This window comes from Microtus ochrogaster, unplaced genomic scaffold, assembly GCF_000317375.1.
Source record: "Microtus ochrogaster isolate Prairie Vole_2 unplaced genomic scaffold, MicOch1.0 UNK81, whole genome shotgun sequence".
NCBI lineage: Eukaryota > Metazoa > Chordata > Mammalia > Rodentia > Cricetidae > Microtus > Microtus ochrogaster.
In genome coordinates this window covers 1,322,615-1,342,789 of record NW_004949179.1, presented here as the reverse complement: position 1 = coordinate 1,342,789, position 20,175 = coordinate 1,322,615, and the positions used below count along the sequence as shown (strand labels likewise).

The 20,175-nt window shown below is 57.0% G+C and overlaps 2 protein-coding genes and 1 non-coding gene across 3 annotated transcripts; all 3 read left to right on the top strand.

Moving 5' to 3' along the window:
* The first annotated feature begins 2,839 nt into the window (after positions 1–2,839).
* On the top strand, positions 2,840–4,987 carry Rpl18a (ribosomal protein L18a). The gene is made up of 5 exons (XM_005370595.3): positions 2,840–2,928; positions 4,044–4,223; positions 4,310–4,439; positions 4,662–4,771; positions 4,863–4,987. The coding sequence occupies exons 1-5, from the start codon at positions 2,911–2,913 to the stop codon at positions 4,953–4,955; spliced, it is 531 nt and encodes a 176-aa protein (XP_005370652.1). The 5' UTR covers positions 2,840–2,910; the 3' UTR covers positions 4,956–4,987.
* LOC113455668 lies at positions 4,477–4,607 on the top strand. The gene has a single exon (XR_003376664.1). It is a non-coding gene; the product is annotated as a small nucleolar RNA SNORA68 (small nucleolar RNA).
* Positions 4,988–7,759: 2,772 nt separating the features above from the next.
* On the top strand, positions 7,760–17,000 carry Slc5a5 (solute carrier family 5 member 5). The gene is made up of 15 exons (XM_005370594.3): positions 7,760–8,193; positions 8,800–8,865; positions 9,161–9,212; positions 9,316–9,383; positions 10,241–10,395; positions 10,653–10,793; positions 10,886–11,015; positions 11,309–11,397; positions 11,531–11,643; positions 11,715–11,785; positions 12,141–12,227; positions 12,305–12,486; positions 13,897–14,021; positions 15,012–15,127; positions 16,178–17,000. Exons 1-15 carry the CDS (start codon positions 7,837–7,839, stop codon positions 16,274–16,276), a joined length of 1,851 nt encoding a protein of 616 aa, XP_005370651.1. The 5' UTR covers positions 7,760–7,836; the 3' UTR covers positions 16,277–17,000.
* The last annotated feature ends 3,175 nt before the right edge of the window (positions 17,001–20,175 follow it).

Sequence of the window (20,175 nt, the reverse complement as noted above, 5' to 3'; positions counted from 1 at the left end):
AGACCAGGCTGGTCTCGAACTCACAGAGATCCGCCTGCCTCTGCCTCCCAAGTGCTGGGATTAAAGGCGTGCGCCACCACCGCCCGGCAAGCTTTATTTCTTAAAATACAAAGAAAATATCACCACAATCAATGGTAAATGCTGTTGAACCCCAAGATTTGGTGAGTGCTGTTGACCTCCTGACCTCATGAGCGCTGTGAGCACAGCCAGGCCTCATAGGAAGGATACAGATGGAACATTCCCAGGGACATTTGTCACCGTCTGGGAACCAGGCACACAAGCGGCGCACATGCATGCATGCGGGCTAAACACCCGTACTCCCCTGAATGAGCCTCATGCGGTGATGCACACATGTAATAAGAGCACCCGGAGGCTGGGGTGGCAAAGCTGGGAAGACAGGGGAGCCCAGAGCCCGAGTCCTTGCCTAGAGGACACAGTGACGGGCTTTCTAAGAGCATGGCAAACACTGCCCAGCAGGCCTTGCCTTTCTCCCCCTTCCCTCCCCTCACCAAGAGCCTTAGATAACATCCTAAAGCTGCCTCCACAGTATACTCCCTTATTTGGCCACTCCCTCATGCCTGACTAAACTCAAGGTCCAGCAATCAAAACCCACTATTTGGCTCCATCAGCTGACCTGTCCAGTCAGGACAGACCTCCCACATACACAGACACCCGCTGGCACCTCTGTGGGACCCAGAGGCACCCAGCCCCAGCTGTCCCTCTTGGGGGGTAATAAATCTTTGTGCCAAGAATGTCTGGGTGTGTTCTGTGAGGGAAACCCGGGACCCAACAGATCACCTGAGGGCATTTGGGGCCTGAGGGCTGGGTGCAGAATCCTCCCCACTTCTGAAAGGCACAGGGACTGGAGTGAGCAGGGAGGGGACAGCTCACCCTGGATCAAAGCAGGGTGGCCTGAGACCCCAGATTAGCTGGGTGCACTGTGGAATGATGAAGCCAGCAATTTAGCAATCCAGAACCCTGACAGCCTTTGGTGATGGGTGATGGAAGCCCAGGTCCTACTAACAGGTGGCCCTGCTGGGAGTCTTCACAGCCCCCCCCCCCCCAGTGGAGCCCTTCAGAGCAGGAGGTGTGTTCCAGGAGAGGCCGAAGGGGACATCTGCAGAGGTGACATTCCCAGCACCCTGTCTCTGGCTGTGTGTTCTGAGCACATGGCTAAGGCTGGGAACTGTGGGTATCTCGGTAGACTTCTCTCTCCTCTGCAGCTCCACTTCCTACACTGTGCCCTCTCAGGGTACAGGCTGCAGCCCAGGATCTGTCCTGCCTCTCACAGAGGCATGGAGCTGTGTGTTCCAGCAGAGGGAGGCATTGTGTCCTAGCCTGCCCATTGCAGTTACTCTAATATGCTGTTTTTTTTCGGGCGGAGGAAGGGGGACTGTATGATGAAATGTTGCTAAGGAGCCAGTGGCATCCTCTTGCCTCACTTTCCTATTCGTAAAGACACAAGTATGTGCCACCATGTCCAATTCTAAATCTTAGGACCATCCTATGTGCCGGGGAGCGTTTGTGGCTTTCTCTGACGGCTGGGAAAACTAAGGCCCCACGCTTGTGTATTCCTGAGATCAATGGGAGCAGGAAGCCAGCCAACCAGCAGGCGGCCCAGAGAGGTCCAGCTCTGCCCTGCAGCGGAGCCGAAGGGAGGCGCGCGCTACCTAGTGGTCGCTACAGCGGATATTGTTGCCTGTCTCCCTACAATTAAGAGAACACCAACAGGAAAAGAACAAAGTTAAGAGAAGGAGTGATACAATTCTATGAAGAAAACAGCTACGTGAGCCGTCGGGTGACACAGTCCTGCATCCCAAGAATATGAAACCTGAGGCAGGAGAATTACAGTGAGTTAGAAGCTGGCCTGTAACTCCTGTCTCAACAAACAGTAAAAATAAATTGATTACAGATAAAAAGATCAAAGGACTAGAGAGATAGAGATAGTTCAGCAACTAAGAGCACTGACGGGGTTCGATTCCCAGCAACCACATGATGGTTCACAACCATTTAACTCCAGTCTCAAAGGAACCCGATGCTCTCTTCTGGCCTCCCGCAGGCACCAGACACAAATTTACCTGAAGGTACAACACCTAAAAAAGAATTAGCACAACAACTTTTTAAAAAGATGGACAGAAGCCGGGCGGTGGTGGCGCACGCCTTTAATCCTAGCACTAGGTAGGCAGAGGCAGGCGGATCTCTGTGAGTTCGAGGCCAGCCTGGTCTGGTCTACAAGAGCTAGTTCCAGGACAGGCACCAAAAACTACAGAAAAACCCTGTCTCGAAAATCCGAAAAAAAAAAAAAAAGATGGACAGATGATGGGTGACAGATGGTAGATACACAGGGAGATGACGTAAAAAGAGGAAGGAGCCGGGCGGTGGTGGCGAACGCCTTTAATCCCAGCACTGGGGAGGCAGAGGCAGGAGGATTATCGCGAGTTCAACGCCAGCCTGGTCTACAAGAGCTAGTTCCAGGACGGGCTCCAAAGCTACAGAGAAACCCTGTCTAAAAAAGACCAAAACCATACAAAAAAGGAGGGGGGAAGGGAGGGAGGAAGAGCGAAAGCAAGGAAGGAAAGAAAAAAAAAATCGAGACCGCCTTTACACCCACCACTCCCAGCATCCCCCGCACGCAGACGCTCTGTCGTAACTCCGGAGGATCTTGTTAAGCTCGTCGGTCTGCCTCGCTGCCTCCTGGGAATTGTAGTCCTGACGTGAGAGGGATAGGGAGAGGTTACGGAGCTGACCTGTAACCAATAGAGAAACTAAGATCGTAGAGCGTTAGTGTACGTACCCAATGGACGCACGGCATCGAGAAGGGCGGGACTTCCGTCAGGGAGTACATGGTGAGAGCCTGCGCGGAAAGTAACACTTCCTTTTGTGACTGGCGGCGGACGAGGACGGACCGCCATGAAGGCCTCGGGCACAGTAAGGCGGGCGCGGTGCGGCTGGGGGCGCGGCGTTGGCGGCGGGGCCGCGCGGAGTGGCTGTGTGCCGGGATGGCGCCGGGCACGGCCGCGGGGACCCGCTCGCCGGGCACAGGCAGCTATCCGCGGGTCGCAGGCTCCTCGCGGCAACATGGCTGCCGCCGCGTGTTGAGCAGCCGCGGAGGGAGCGGGCGCATCAGGGCGCGTGTGGGAGCATGGCCCGCTAGCCAAGCCGATGGGGCCGGTTTCCCCCTCCAGGACCACAGGCCAAGGTCCGCCTGTCTGGAAACTGCCTGGCACAGTGGCGCACGCTTGTGATAGAACCGGAATGCAGAGCCAGGAGGATTATCGCGAGTTCCAGTATAGAAAAACAAAAAGAAGGCGGGCGGTGGAGGTGCAGGCCTTTAATCGCAGCACTCGGGAGGCAGAGAAAGGCGGATCTCTGAGTTCGATGCCGGCCACAACTGGCTGCTCTTGTAAGAGGTAGTTCCAGGAGAGACACCAAAAAGCTACATTGAGAAACCTTGTCTCGAAAAACCAGAAAGAAACGAAATGAGATATGGCTGTCTAATTTGGTTATTACCGAGACAGGACACTCAATTTCAAAGCTAACCTGGATTACTTAGACACACGAGGAGGTGGGGCTCTGCCTCAGTTAGAGCCTTTGACAAGCATGCCTTGCGGCCCCTTCCGGCTCTGAAGTCCACAAGCATGTTGGCTCACACCTGTTATCTCAGTGCTTGGGAGGTAGAGGCACGTAGGTCAGGATTGAGTCATTCTTAGCTATTTCCAAATTGGAGGCCGAATTGTCCTGCCTGGTATTTGTGTAACGCTTGGGAAGGGCAGAAGAGTAGCCGTCTAGGGTGTGGTGTCTCACCCTAGCGCCGTGAGCAGGAGGATTGCTGCGAGCTGCCCCACCTATGCCTGTGCAGGTACAGGGCTGACCTGGCGTGGGGTCATGGATACATGCCCTCCTTCTGCCTCCTGGTGAAAAGCTAGTCTGACCTACGCTCGGGGGCTGGGGAAACTGAGGCAGTCCATAGCGGGGTACTTGCGTTCTGAAGTGGCTGCCTCTGGCGTGACAGGCAGGCCTCTGCTCACCACCCTGTCTTTCAGCTCCGGGAGTACAAGGTGGTGGGGCGCTGCTTGCCCTCCCCGAAGTGCCACACACCACCGCTGTACCGAATGCGCATCTTCGCCCCCAACCATGTGGTGGCTAAGTCCCGCTTCTGGTACTTCGTGTCACAGCTGAAGAAGATGAAGAAGTCATCCGGGGAGATTGTGTACTGTGGGCAGGTGCCGGCCGGGGCCCCTGCAGGGTGGCAGTCCCTGGGCTTCCCCAGAGCCAAGACAGCACACTTCACTGTCCTCCCTGCCCACAGGTATTTGAGAAGTCCCCCCTGCGTGTGAAGAACTTCGGCATCTGGCTGCGCTATGACTCCCGCAGTGGGACGCACAACATGTACCGCGAGTACCGCGACCTGACCACTGCTGGGGCTGTCACACAGTGCTGTGAGTCCCCACCCCTGCCTCTCTCCCCCACCCCTGCCCTGCACCCAACCCAAGAACTGCCACTGCCTGTAGCGGCTGTTTAAACAGTGGTGCACACAGCAAAGGAACTTCGTCGCCTTTGAGGGGCTGTGCAGTGCCCCCCAGAGTGAATCAGAAGGTTCCACAGCCCTGGGAACAGGTGCCATGTGAGTGCCTGAGGCTGACTTCCTTCTCCTTCCTCAGACCGAGACATGGGTGCCCGGCATCGTGCCCGTGCACACTCCATCCAGATCATGAAGGTGGAAGAGATCGCCGCCGGCAAATGTCGCAGGCCGGCTGTCAAGCAGTTCCATGTGAGTTCCCTGAGTGGGGGCTGACGCAGGGCTGTGGGGGGTGGTTCTGGCTGGTTGAGCCCTGGACACTCATCCCCCTCCCTCTCCACAGGACTCCAAGATCAAGTTCCCGCTGCCCCACCGTGTTCTGCGGCGCCAGCACAAGCCTCGCTTCACTACCAAGAGGCCTAACACCTTCTTCTAGACCCACTGAATAAAGCTTCAGAGTTCTGCCTGGCTCCTTTGCTTCTGTGGGGGGCGGGGACGACTAAGCACAGGCTCGGCCTTTCTATAGCTATTGTATCCCAGGACCCTCATTGCTCACGCAGGCTGCATGGGTGCTAGCTCAGGCCTGAGAATTTCAGGCACGAACTTAATCCACCCCCAGGACCTGGTTGAGCCCCTTATCCTGCAGGCACTAAAACCTCTACTGGTGGGAATGAGGCCAGCCAAGCCCTAGGGACGGGGCCTCAAGGCTGCCTTTGAGGACCAGAGGTGTCTTTCCAAGAGTCAATGTGGGTGCTAGGTGGTGCTGCTGCCCAGGCAACAGGCTCCTGGTCAGGTGTGACCAGCACAGTCATGGCCAGGCTGGATTCTGAAAGTGGTACAGGCCGGCCCAGTGTGCAGGGTTCCTGCTGGTGCGGCTGAGAGCTAGAGTGTAAGAACATTAAAAGTAATGTACTTGGGGTTTGTACTTTTTTTTGGTTTTTCGAGACAGGTTTTTTCTGTGGTTTTGGAGCCTGTCCTGGAACTAGCTCTTGTAGTCCAGGCTGGTCTCGAACTCACAGAGATGCCTCTGTCTCCCAAGTGCTGGGATTAAAGGCGTGCACCACCACTGCCTGGCCAGGTTTGTACATTTTTAACATACTCCTTACCTCTGGAGGCCCAAGGAGGGCATCTGGGATCCACTCAGTCGTAACATCAACCAAAAAGGACACAGATAGTTCATTTGTCCTCTACTTGCCCCATCTGGCAAGGCTGAACCTCCAACTCAGGTGGTGTCATACTCTGCAGGTGGGCAGGAGAGGAGTTGGTGTGGCCGCCACCCAGGGCTTCAGTCAGGCCCACATTAGTGACTCCAGCCTCAGGAGAGCTGCTCTCGCCTCTGCAGGCACCCGCATTCCTGTCCACCTGTCCCTCACCCTTACACACTCATCTTTAGGATTTGTTAATGGTAGTTTAAGCCTGCCTGGCCTCAGGTTATCACCTACCTCTGCCTCTTGAATGAGCTATAAAAAAACAACTGCTACCGTGCGGCAGGCACGCCTTTGCCCTTTGATCCCAGCGGGCGGGAGCCAGAGGCAGGATCTCTGAGTTTGAGGCCAGTGACATCCGCAAGAGCTAGTTCAGGAGAGGTTCCAAAACTGCGATGAAGCACTGTCTTAAATAAGACACCTGCTGCCGGCCAGTGGTGGCCCATCCCTGTAATCCCAGCATTCAGGAGGCAGAGGCAGCCTCATCTACAGAGCGACTAGGAGAGCCAGTCTGGAAAAACCAACTGCAAATTGTGTAGGGCAGCGCAAGAGTGTTGGGTGCAGCTCTGTGTGACGCTACAACATTCAGCACAAGACTTTGCTCCTCTTGGTAGGACCACTAGTGTGTCCCCACCTGTCAGCTCAGCACCTGCAGCCTGCCTGCCGGCTGGCCTGTACAAAAAGAGCAGCAGTCCTGTTTTGGGAAGGCTTGCCTCCCTCTCCAGTCCCCTTAGACTCCAGAGTGCCCCATGCCTGTCACATCTCCCCCTAGCTCTACCCATTCCGAAGCATTTTGAAGACCTGAAAATTCTCCCAGTGCCCTTGACAGCAAGACTTGGGAGCCAGTAACAGCCAGTACCTCCAGCTCCTCGCTGCCTTGGGGCCCCGCCTGGCGATTCACCTCAGATGGAGACAGCGTTCGTCCTACAGGGAAACACGGAGGAGAGCTAGGCACTTTGGGCAGGTCTACAGCCTGAGGCAACCAGGTCCTCTACCTGTCCAGATCACCCGAAATGTGGGGGACTCGATAGGGAATCAACACTGGATACCCCAGATTCTCCACCAGCTCATCCGGGAAGGGTTCCACGGTGGAATCTCCTGAGCCTCTGGCTGCATCGTCCCAAACCTCAGGCCAAGTCCTTGAAAAACCAGCTCAGGACCCAGGTCTTCGCCAAATTGAAGGAAAGGATGGGCGCTCAAAGAACGAGCAAACGAGTTTGCGCAGGGAGGCTGGTCTACACTTGCCATCCCGGCACTAGAAGATGAGGCCGGAGGATTGCCGTAGCTTCAAGGTCAGCCTATGGGAGGGAAGGAAGAGCAGACGGGTAGGGGAGGAGGGCAAGGACAGGTGTGGAGCACACTCCTGTCAACCCGGCCAGGACTCCATGCATGCCGGCCTGAGCTGCTTGAGAACCTGCCCCAGACACAGACACACACCACACACAGACACCACACACAAACACACACACGCACGCACGCAAAGGGAAGTAGGTCCAGACTGCCCTCGTACAGACGGAGAAGATGAGTACTAAACACCTAAACAGAAAAAGAAATTCTCCAAGTGTGTTCTCACTGGGAAGCCCAGAGTGCCTCCCACCCGGGATTGGCTGGAGGGCAAGATTGGACAGTTCCCTGTCCCACACTGCGAGGAAAGACAGACGCCCTCTGGGGGAGGGCGCTTTTTCTTACGGAGCGCGGTAGCTGCCGCCCCCCCCCCCCCAAGGAAATCCCAGTGCCAGGCTCCTCGTAGGTCCGGATACCAAAACCCGGCAGGCTGTGCGAGCGCGGGTCTTAGCCTCCAATGCCCGGTCTGTTCATAGACCTGGACGTGAGAGAAAGTGTCAGGAGACGCGAGTGTCGCGGAGGAGTTCCCCCCCCCCCAACACCGCCCGCACCCCTACAGGCCCGCTCGCCCCAGGGTGGAAAGGGTGCGGGTCGCGCCCGCCTCCCAGGCTGGGGGCGGAGCTGCACTGACCCCGGAGCCCAATAAATCCTCGGCGCGAGGAGCGAGGGGACCGACCGCACACACGGTGAGTCGCGCGCTGCCGTGCACGCACTCACCGAGGGTCCTGCCCGTCTCTGCATCCTCCCTGCACCGAGTCACCTGTCCCTATGGAGGGGATGGAAGCCGGGCCGCCGGCCACCTTCGGCGCCTGGGACTACGGGGTGTTCGCGGCCATGCTACTGGTGTCCACGGGCATCGGGCTGTGGGTCGGCCTGGCCCGCGGCGGCCAACGCAGCGCCGACGACTTCTTCACCGGGGGTCGGCAGCTGGCGGCCGTGCCCGTGGGGCTGTCGCTGGCCGCCAGCTTCATGTCGGCGGTGCAGGTGCTCGGGGTCCCCGCCGAGGCGGCTCGCTATGGTCTCAAGTTCCTGTGGATGTGCGCGGGCCAGCTGCTCAACTCGCTGCTCACCGCGCTGGTCTTCTTGCCGGTTTTCTACCGCCTGGGCCTCACCAGCACCTACCAGGTAGGGGACCCGGTCCCGCGGGAATGTTCCGGGAAGATGCCCCGGGCGCGGGGCAGGGCCAGGAAAGAGGAAGAGTCCGGGTCCCACGGCTCGAAGCAGCCTCGGGGCGGTGACTTCCCGCTGACACCTGTCCCTGTGTGCGCCCGGGACGGGCCACCCACCCGCGTCCGCACACGGTTCAATCGCCTGCAGCGAGACCAGGGCCCTGCAGGATTTCCCAACCTTTCAACGCCTAGTGCAAACGAAATGGCTCGGGCCTGTATTCTCAACACTGGAGAGACTGAGGCAGGAGGATAGCCATGAGTTTCAGGCCAGCCTGGGCTCACTAGGGAGACCTCAGCTTGAAATCTGCGGGCACAGTTGGGCACACTGCAACCGTCCAACAAGGGTAGTGACAATTGAAAGCTTATACCTGATATATCTCAGTACTCGAGAAGCTCGGCCAGGAGGATTGCCTCGAGTTCTAAGTCAGCTTGGTTTACACACAGAGACACTGACTCAAAAGAACTGTGTGATTGCGGGTGGGCACCCGGGAGAGAGGGAGAACAAGGAGGGTGGCTGAGGGGTCATGTTCCCGGTGACCTCCAGCCCTGGCTCCTTCTTCAGTATCTAGAGCTCCGCTTCAGCCGAGTGGTGCGGCTCTGCGGAACGCTGCAGTACCTGGTGGCCACGGTGAGCAAGCTGCCCGCCCAACCACGCCCACACCAGACACTCATCCCGCCCCACCTTGCCCTCACGCCACGCCCCCATCCTGCCTGGCCCCGCCCCTACCCGCGTGAACTCTGCTTCCGAGGGACCAACCGGGACCACGCCCAAGACTCCGCCCTCATCCTGCCTGGAAATACCCTCCTGTCCTGCGCCACCCCATCCCTCCTAAAATCGCCCTCTTGTAACCTAGCCCCGCCCCTCCCTCCGTCTGGTCCCGCCCTCTTCCTCGCCCCTGTCTCACGTCCCTCCCCACCCACAGATGCTGTACACAGGCATCGTGATCTACGCACCCGCGCTCATCCTGAACCAAGGTCAGACTGGCGGGCAGGGGAGGGGCCGGGCGCCCAGGAGCCCAGGCTGGACCTTGTATGAGCGCGCAGAAGTTGGAGGCCTGACAGAAGGTGTGTTTTGCAGTGACCGGGTTGGATATCTGGGCGTCGCTACTGTCCACCGGAGTAATCTGCACCTTGTACACGACCGTGGTGAGTGAGCCGTGGCCGCTGCGTGGTCTTGTGGACGACTCCAGGCGGGCAGCACCATCCCAACTCCCTGTTCCCCTGCCTGACTGGACCCCCAGGGCCTCATGGGCAGGAGCACTTCAGGTGCTGCTGGATCCAGCATCCCCGAGGGGCTTTGCCTGGGCTCTCTGGTCCCTGAGTTGTGGCCTTTGCCTTTCCAAAGTGAGTGGGGGGGGGAGGGGGTTAGCTGGAGCTGGCTGAGACTCCGGCCTGCTTTTCTCTGGGCCCCATGTCTTGGCTGTGCCTCCTGAGGGACTGGCGTGTTCTGGGGCTGTTCCTGGCACTGGAGGCTCAGCTTTCGTTGAGGCAGGAGAACACAGGGAGAGCTAACAATAAACGAGAATAGACGGAAGCTGCCAAGAGCCGTCACAGTAGCGCTCGCCGCTGAGGCTGAGGCTTAGCAGTTCTAGGCCAGCCTGGGCTCCGCAAGCCTTAAAAAAAAAAAGATAACGAAACCGGGCGGTGGTGGCACACACCTTTAATCCCAGCACTGAGGAGGCAGAGGCAGGAGGATCTCTGTGATTTCCAGGCCAGCCTGGTCTACAGAGTGAGTTCCAGGACAGGCTCCAAAGCTACAGAGAAACCCTGCCTAGAAAAAAAAGGGGGGGAATGATAAGAGATATTGGGGTATTTGCTGTGACGGCTAGCACAATTGCACCTTTTCCACCCACGCTCTTGTTTAATCCTCCAACATTGGGAAGGCACACGATCCTCATTTCACAGGTGGGGAAACTCAAGGGGGGATCTTGGCTCCCTGGGCAAGCCCCAGCAGCCAGGGACAGGCCTGCCTGTGACTCTCCCCTCTCCCCTCTCCTGCACAGGGCGGTATGAAGGCCGTGGTCTGGACAGATGTGTTCCAGGTCGTGGTGATGCTCAGCGGCTTCTGGGTGATCCTGGCCCGAGGCGCCATGCTCATGGGAGGCCCCTGGAATGTGCTCAGTCTTGCCCAGAACCTTTCCCGGATCAACCTGATGGAGTGAGTGAGAGACAGGGCCTCACTCTGTAGCCCAGGCTAGCCTCACATCTATGCCTCAGTCTCCCCAGCACTGTGAAGGTTTTTGAGTCCTGCCCCCCCCCACAGGTATCCCAGGGCAACAAAACTCAACCTAGAAAACACCTACCCACCTTTCAAAACTCCCTGCAAGCACAACACCCCATTAGGACCTGGAAAGCCCTGGGGATCTGGGGAGGGCATCCTCACGTGGTCGCTAGCCTACCTTTTTCCCTCCTCAGCTTTGACCCAGATCCTCGGAGCCGCTACACCTTCTGGACTTTTGTAGTTGGTGGTACGCTGGTGTGGCTCTCCATGTACGGTGTGAACCAAGCACAGGTACAGCGCTATGTGGCCTGCCGCTCGGAGAGTAAGGCCAAACTGTGAGTATGCAGATGAGGGACCCATGCAGAGGCTTCGGGGACAGGCTGTCCCTCCCCCACGCACTCCTAAGGCCACCCCATCCCCCCCCCAGGGCCCTGCTTGTCAACCAGCTGGGCCTCTTTCTGATCGTGGCCAGCGCGGCTTTCTGTGGCATCGTCATGTTCGTCTTCTACAAGGACTGTGACCCCCTCCTCACAGGACGCATCTCTGCACCAGATCAGGTGAGCTCACACACCAGACTCCGCCCTCTCCAGGCCCAGAGGCGGGGCTGGAAAAGCATTCCCTTTCAAAGGCCCCGTCTGTGCCGCCGTTTTGGCCTGGGAGGAGAGGGAGATGGCAGGGTGGGTGTGTGAGCAGGCAAGACCTCGGGCCAGCATGACAGCAGCCGGACTGTTGACACAGGGGCTCTGGCCTAACTCACTATGTAGCTGAGGCCTGCCCAGGACACCAAAAACAAAAAAAGAAAGCCCCGCCCACGTCCCTTGTGTGACAGCCAGGCCTCTGTCTCCTGCAGTACATGCCGCTACTCGTGTTGGACATTTTCGAGGATCTGCCCGGAGTCCCCGGACTCTTCCTGGCCTGTGCCTACAGTGGCACCCTCAGGTGAGCTCCCTGCTGTGACAGCGGGGGAGGGGGCCCTGTCTGTAAATTATGGGGAGGGCCGTAGGCAGAGAGACTGCAGCAGGATAACGCTGTGCGCCCTGAGGCTCAGCCCTTGTTTCTCCTCCGCCTGCAGCACGGCATCCACTAGTATTAACGCCATGGCAGCCGTCACGGTGGAAGACCTCATCAAGCCGCGGATGCCTGGTCTGGCACCTCGGAAGCTCGTTCTCATCTCTAAAGGGCTCTGTGAGTTTGAGGGACCAGAGTGTGGGGCCAAGGTGGTACCCCACACTGACTGCGCCATTCCACCCCCACAGCCCTCATCTATGGCTCAGCCTGCCTCACGGTGGCTGCTCTGTCCTCGCTGCTGGGAGGTGGTGTCCTCCAGGTGAGACTTCAACCCCACCTGCCCTGCACCCCAAAGTGAGTCCCAGCCAAGGCTCGAGGAGATGCCCAGGCCGCTGTGACACTGGAGAGGAGGGACTTGGTGTGGGGAGCACCAGTCATCCGAGAGGCTGAGGCGGGAAGATGGGGAGTTCAAGGCTAGACTTAGCTACCTGCATAAAGAGGTCGGGGGCATACCTGAGACTCGCCACTGTCATTTTCTACCAGCCTTCGAGGAGAAAGAGGACTGGGAAAACTGGGGTGCAGAGCAGTGTCGAGGCCTGCAGTGGGTTTCCTTAGGGTAAACTGAGTCCCGAGAGGCGGTGGCTAAGCCCAGCCCTTCTCCGCCTGCCTCACAGGGCTCCTTCACGGTGATGGGCGTCATCAGTGGACCTCTGCTAGGTGCCTTCACGCTGGGAATGCTGCTGCCAGCCTGCAACACACCCGTGAGTGGGGAGGGTGTGGGTGTGGCCTGCGGGGCATGGTCAAGAGGTACCGCCCCTCACGGTGGCACCGCCCCCAGGGCGTCCTGTCTGGACTGGCTGCAGGCTTGGCTGTATCCCTGTGGGTGGCCTTGGGGGCTACACTGTATCCACCCGGAGAGCAGATCATGGGCGTGCTGCCCACCTCGGCTGCTGGCTGCACCAATGCATCGCTCCTCATGGGCCCACCCGGAGCTGCCAACACCTCCAGTGGGGTCCCTAGGTGAGCAGCCCAGGGGTAGGGTCCAGTGTGCAATGCATGGTGTCAACTGGAAGGAACTGGGAGCTGTGGAAAAAACATTCCTAGGGGACAAAAACAGTCTGTGCAAAGGCCCTGGGGCCACGTTCAGGTTCCGAAGGCCACAGGTGTGTGAGCTGGGCTTAACAGAAAGACAAGAGGAGGCCAAAGACTGACTGGCTTTGGCTTTATTTTTTATTTTTGTATTTTAGTAGTTTGAGACAGACTAGGCCCAGACTCGCTATGTAGCCATGATGACCCTGAGCAAACCCTTGATTCTCCTGTCTGTCTGCACCTGATGCATGCTGGACCACATGTGTGCCCAACATTTCTGGCGACCTTTTCTTTCCTTCTCTCTTGGTGATTATATTTTCTATTGGGATGTAATTAGCATCCTACATAACTCGCCATAGGATCTTAGGTTTAGCTGGTGTGTTCTAACGCTGGAGGAGCAGGTAGATCATGGATCATCCTTGCTTACAGAGGTAGTTTAAAGACAATTTGGGCTACATTAATAAATCAAAATTTTTAATTCTCCCAGCTTCTGGGAAGATCCATGTGTTGAGTCTGTGGGTTTCCCTCTTCCGGGCTTTTGTGTCTCAACTTGCTTTGAAGGTTCATCCCTGACGACTGTGGGGAAGATGTGCTGTTCCTCTGCTCTCCGTGCAATGCAGATCGCACATGTGTGGAACTGCACATCAGTTAGTGGACATGTGGGCGGTGTCCCGCTTGGGGCTGTTGTGGACCCTCGCGCTTCACAAAGCCAAGCTTGCATAGGCTTCTCCTCCAGCCCTCGGGAAGCTGGGACGTCAAGGCCTTCTTAGACAACTTAGCTAGACCTTGTCTCAAAAGGAGGCCTGGGCTGGAGTGTAGCTCAGTGACTTCCCAGCATGGGAGAGGGCCTGGGTTCCTTTAGAAAAATAAGAAGAGCTGGGTGGTGGTGGCGCATGCCTTTAATCCCAGCACTTGGGAGGCAGAGGCAGGCAGATCTCTGTGAGTTCGAGACCAGCCTGGTCTACAAGAGCTAGTTCCAGGACAGGCTCCAAAACCACAGAGAAACCCTGTCTCGAAAACCCAAAAAATAAAAAAAAAGAAAAAAGAAAAGAAAAATAAGAAGAGAAAATGCAACATGCCCATCTGGAACCTTCCGAGCTTGGTCAGGCCCCGTTGACGTTTTTCCTGTGCCTCTGCCTCAGAGGGTGCATCTGTGGAGGGTGACCAGAAGGGTTTGTTCTAAGTACTTAGGTTCATTTAATTCCAAGATCAGTGGGGAGCCATGGTGGGTGGGGAGGCCTACCTAGCTCCTGCACAGGTCTGAGTGATGGCTGAGCTGACAAGGTGGGCGGGGAGTATGCTTGTGGACAGCCGGCATCTGTGCCCTCCTCTCCCACCCAGCTCCAGAGTAGAGGCAGACCGCCCCGCGCTCGCGGACACCTTCTATGCCATCTCCTATCTCTACTACGGGGCTCTGGGCACGCTGACCACCATGCTGTGCGGAATTCTCATCAGCTATCTGACAGGTTAGTGCAGTGGCCTCCGAGGTCAGTTGTTCATCCTCCTGCCTTCACCTCCACTCCCTGAAGGGAACCTGGGAGGGACCCCGTCGGCTGTGAGCTGCGCCCCCGCCCCCGAGGCCAGTTCTCTTTTGCAGACCTGGGAACTGAGGCCGGCTCCTCCGGGAGGGTCCCCGGCTAAGGCCCAGGGATGCGAGGCGCTGTCCGCGGTCCTGAAGCCAAATCTCGTTGTTAGGAGGCTCCCAGACCCTGCAGAATTGTTTGCTTGGGTTTGAGATGGGGGTGGCGTCCTCGTCCTCATTCTGTAACTCAGGCTGACCCTCAAACTCGTGACAATCCTCCTGCCTCAGCTTTCTGTGTGCTTGGACGGCATGTGTGCATCACCACCTTCAACCCCTGCTACACTTGCTTCTCTCATTCACGTGTTTCCTTTTGAGACAAGGGTTCCATGTAGCCCAGGCTAGCCTCGAATCCCTTATGTGGCTGAGGCAGACCTTGAACCTCGGATCTTTATGGGAGCATGCACTGCCGTGCCTGGTTTATGTGTTCTGGGGATGGAAGTCGGGGCTCAGTGCTAGCAAAGCAATCTTCAACCACTGAGCTGCAAGCTGTGATGATCGAGCACAGCCCCAGCCTGAGCTGAACCTCTGAGAGAGTGAGCTGATGCCCTCGGCTTTGGCTGAGCTTCTAGACACTAGGGTTGAAACTGGGTGAATGGAAGGTTGGGCACTCCCAGCCTGCTGAGTGACGGTGCCCACCTGTGATGCCAGCACTCCGGAGCCAAAGGCAAGAGAATTAATTGCCTTGAGTTCCAGGACAGACTGAGGACCCTGTCTCAAAAGAGAAAAGTAGGCCAAACGAGGCTCCTAGGACAGAGAGGGCCGGGGGAAGATAACCTAAAACTGAAGCCAACCCAGCTCCTCAGTGAGCAGCCATGGGTGTTGCCAGGGCTGAAAGAACACCCAGCACTGAGTCCCTGTCCTCCTGTCCCCTCAGGCCCCACCAAGCGCAGCTCCCTGGGCCCTGGACTGCTGTGGTGGGACCTGGCTCGGCAGACCGCGTCCGTGGCCCCAAAGGAGGACGCCGCCACTCTGGAGGACAGCCTGGTGAAGGTCAGATCCAGCTAGGGTCACTGGGCGCCAGGGCCGTGGGGACCCGGTGGGTGTGGCCCCAGGGGCCGGGCAGATTCCTCTCTGTGGTTAAAGCTGTCTCTTTCCCAGGGGCCGGCACACATCAACGCTGCCTATTTTTATCATATCTGTTTTTTTAAACAATTATTTCCTGCCTGTGGCGGGGGAAACTGGTTTCCCCTCGAGAGACACTTCTGAAGAATATTCTTAAGATAACATTACTTAATTAAGAATTACATAAGAAACGGGGGTGGGAGCTGGGCTGGAGCCGAGTCCCGGGACTGCAGAGTCCCTAAAAGTGGGAGACGCTGTCACCTCCTGAGAGACCACAGTGACACAAAGAAAGAGGTTTTCCAGCAGGTGACACCAAAGACAGCAGGCTCGAGGCCTTGGGGCACCATGAGAGCCTGTCTACGTGACAGACAGTAAGAAGCAGGCAGCGGCCCACAGAGGACCGGGTCCCTACCCAGCACCCACGTCTGCAACTTCAGGAGGTCCCCTTCTGGCCTCCAGGCACCCAGCACACACACATATGTTGGCCAAATATGCATACCCATAATACAAAAATAAAACAGTAATAAGGTTATGAAGCTGGGTCGGGCACGGTGATGATCTCAGCATTGAGGCAGGAGGATCACTGCAAGTTTGAGGTCCACTGGGGTACAGAGTAAGACCCTGTCTCAAGAATAGTCTGAGATGGCCGGGCGGTGGTGGCGCACGCCTTTAATCCCAGCACTCGGGTAGCAGAGACAGGCGGATCTCTGTGAATTCGAGACCAGCCTGGTCTACAGAGCTAGTTCCAGGACAGGCTCCAAAGCCACAGAGCAACCCTGTCTCGAAAAACCAAAAAAAAAAAAAAAAAAAATCAGAGATGGAGCCGGGCTGAGGCTCGGTAGAGCGCGTGCGGTAAAGCGCGTGCGTAGCACCGGGTGGGGTGGCCGGAGGATGAGTCGCGGCTGGGGGTTGGAGGCCAACCTGGTCCTCGGGGACCCCATCTGGGACGGGTGTGTAATGTGCTCCGCTTTCTCCCAGGGTCCGGAAGACATCCCTGCTGTGACCAAAAAGCCCTCTGGCTTCCTGCCAGGCGACGAGGCCCACCTGCTGTCCCTGGGGCACGAGACCAACCTCTGAGGGCGAGGCCCCAGAAGGCCAATGGCGGGCCTCTGGTCATCAGCCTCTTCTCTGGTTGGCTGGACGGGAGCGGACAGAAGCTTGGCTGGTACTGGCTCTGCTCCCTCCCGGGTCCCCTTGGCCCTCCCTCGCGCAAAGAAGGATGGTTCTCCATCCACAAAGGAAACTGTCTGGAACCTTCTGGACCTTGTAGAGCTGCGGTCAGCGGCTGAGAAAGCCCAGCTGCTCTGACAGGCTTGCCGGCTGAGCCGCCCGGGCCCTTTTAACAGGCAAAGAAACTGAGGACTGTCACCCCAGCAGTGGGGAGGTTCAGAAATACAGGGTCATCCTCGGCTACATGGTGAGGCCATTCTGGGCTACAGGAGACCCTGTCCCCAAACAAACAAATATAGGTGACCTTTGCTGGCACCGTGCTTGGCAGGAAAGGGCTTCCCCAGCACACAGTAGGCCCAGGGTCCCATCCCCACCACCAAGGAGTTTTTTAAAATAGCGGAAGGGACATAGACACATGGAAAACCAAGGCAGGGGCAAAAGCAAGGGGTCTCTAGGACATAGAGCGCCAGCGTTGCGGGAGCTGCCAAGGGATGGATTCCCGGAGCCCCCACAAGACACATGGATGTGGTAACACCTTGACTGCGGACTTAAGGTTTGTAGAACAAAACTATCAGAGAGCGTGTTTGTTTTGTGCTAATTCCTTCCGCTTCACAAGCCCCCCCCCCCCCCCCCCCCCCCCGTAAATGCCATCTCCCATGCTTCCCACCTTCACCTCCGGGTGCGTGCTGAGCAAGCTGCCACTGAACTGCACACCTACATAGACCACCTTTTTTTTTTTTTTTTTGACTCAGTGATTTGTTCATGCTTCTGGGTATATCAATATTTCACTTTTATTCAGTGCCAAGTAGTATTCCACTGTACGGACATACCACAGTGTGTCAGCTGGCTAGCTGTGTTCCAGCCTCGTCTAAAACAATAAAATTGCTGTGGTGTTCAAGTGCCATGGGTGTGATGTGATCGATCGGCTCCACATCTGTGTTCCACGGAAAAGATCTCAAAAAGACTTACTTTCTTATTGAACATATGTGGTCTTTTGGGGATCCTGGTTCCCTAGACAAATAGTGTAAGAAACATCTACAGCCAGGCCATGATGGCACACGCCTTCAGTCCCAGCACTGGGGAGGCAGAGGCAGGTGGATCTCTGTGAGTTCGAGACCAGCCTGGTCTACAGAGCTAGTTCCAGGACAGGCTGCAAAGCTACAGAGAAACCCTGTCTGGGGGCGAGGATGGAGAAAGAAACATCTACAGAGACAAGTCAGCACTGTAAGTTAGGGAGTCTACAGGAGCAAGCCAGGTGCTGAGCCCCAGACCCATCTGGGCTATGGAGTTTTCCTGCCTCAAAACAACAGGATAAGAAGCTAATAGGCGGACAGCTGGTGCTGTGACCTGGTGAAGGTTTGTCATCGCCAGAGGTGCTGTCCCTGCACAAGAAAGATGAGTCTAGCCGACTGTGCGCGGGGTCTCTGTACAAACACGTGTGGGGCCCTGAGCAGGCACTGTGTCCTGGCAGCCATGTTCCTCAGGCTACTGCGCTTCGGTTTCTCCCGAGGAGTTCCTTTCTTGGGTGACCATGACCTGGCTGGTTCCTATGGCAGTGACATGTTTAATATGGGGCCAGGACTGAGTCAAATCATGTAGCCTAGGCTGGCCCCCCACTTGCTGTATAACTCAGGATGACCTTGAACACCTGACCCTCTGGCCTCCACCTCCCCAGTGTTCACTGTTTCAAGCAAGAAGCTTCGGAGCCCCCCACATCCCCTCCTCCAGGACACCACCTCCTCTATCTATCTATCTATCTATCTATCTATCTATCTATCTATCTATCTATCTCTCCATCCATCTACTTACTTACTTACTTACTTACTTATTTATTGCTTGGTTGGTTTTCCAAGACAGGGTTTCTCTGTGTAGCCCTGGCTGTCCTGGAACTCACTCTGTAGACCAGGCTGTCCTCAAACTCACAGAGATCCCCCTGCCTCTGACTCCCATGTGCCAGGACTGAACACGTGAACCACCATGTCACCACTCCCCTTATTTCCTTTTTTTCCTGAAAAGGTCGTTGCCTTCTTCTGTGTGCATGCAAACACACCAATGCCAGGCCACAGGCCAGAGGAGCTCGCAGGAGCGAACTCTCCTTCCACCATGTGAAACTGCAGATCAAACTCTGGTTCTCGGACTCCACAGCAAGCTCCTGTGCCCCCTGAGCCCTCTCGACAGCCCCTCTTTTCTGTTTCACCCTACCCTCAATTCCTTTTCATATCTCAGTGGCAAACATCCCCAGAGCGGCGCTGACTGCCAGCCAGGGTGGTGGCCGCCTTGCCGCACCCAGCATATATCGTGTCTGTCTTTCAGTCACCTGACAGGAGGCCACAGCCCCATCCACTCCCCGCTCCCATCAGCCTGGTCTCCCCAATGCCTCGTTTAGCACAGACTGTAGGCTTCTGAAGCATTGTGGGATGTTATCGACTCAGCACGGGAAACTGCTCTTGGGGAATTTCTCCTCTTGTATTTGATGACCCAGGCACTCGGAGCTCCGGGCCCCCTGGTCCCAGAAAGAAACCGTCACACCCCCATCCAACGACCTTCACAGCTGGCTTTCATCTCCTCTGTTGTTTTTAGCATTTTTGCATGCATGGGCCCCTGGCTGTTCTGCACTCTATCCTGTGGTGGGGCTCTTTTGAGCAGGAATTCTAGACTCTCCCTTGAAGCCCACCTGCTGACTCACTCTGGCGACCCCTCCAAGAACTGCTTGCTGCCCTCTGGGACAGAGCGTGGAGCCCTTCCCCTCCCTCTTCAGCCCCCACTCCTGTTGACTGCCAAAGGGCCAGGTGGAGCCTTTCTCTCCAGGGCTTCCCTGCTGATCTGGCATTCAAAGCTAAGGCCAAAAGCCTGACATTCCTGTTGGCTCCTGGGGAGCAGAGGCGCTGTCAGGAAGCCAGGAAGGTACAGGCCACAGCAGACAGACAGGAGGACAGGGTCACAGCAGACAGGAGGACGGGGTCACAGCAGACAGACAGGAGGATGGGGCCACAGCAGACAGGAGGACGGGGTCACAGCAGACAGACAGGAGGACAGGATCACAGCAGACAGACAGGAGGATGGGGCCACAGCAGACAGACAGGAGGACGGGGTCACAGCAGACAGGAGGACGGGGCCACAGCAGACAGACAGGAGGACGGATCACAGCAGGCAGGAAGCAGTTAAGTTCTTTGGCAGCATTAGCTCCAGGTGTGGCTGGCTCTGGGACACCTGTGATGCAGTAACCCAAGGGCCTTCCAGCTGAGTGGTCCCTGCCTGGCATCCCAGCATGTGGTTTCCTGGCAAGTAAAAGGCCAGCCTGGGCTATGTGAGACTGAAGTCCCAAACAAATTCAATACTGAAGACCTGCCCACAGTCGGGCCTCACGTAGGAGAGAGTATTGGGGCTCACTCACAACTGGGGCTTCCTGCACACAGCATCATCCACGAGAATCCCAGTAAGGGTGCTGTGTGAGCTGCAGCCTGTGGCTGCCCCTCTCTGGTTCTGTAAGCTGTTGTCACCAAGGCCAGGCCAGGGTTTCTCAGCGGGGGTTAAAATGCAGTTGCCCTGGGAACACAAAGCCTGACCAGAGCCTGCTCTGAGCTTTTCTAATGAATGACCCAGGCTCCTGACAGGAGGGGAGGGGGAGCGAGGCTCAGCGCAGAGCCCTGCTGGTCCCCTTTGAGGAAAGGCTGGTGGCTGTCACCCACTGGCCCTCCTCTGTGGCAGGACTGAGCTCAGGAGCAGGTCCAGGCCAGACTCCCCCTTCCCCCAAAGTCTGCCTGAAACACAACAGAACTAGAGACACTGGGAAGGAGAGAAGAAAG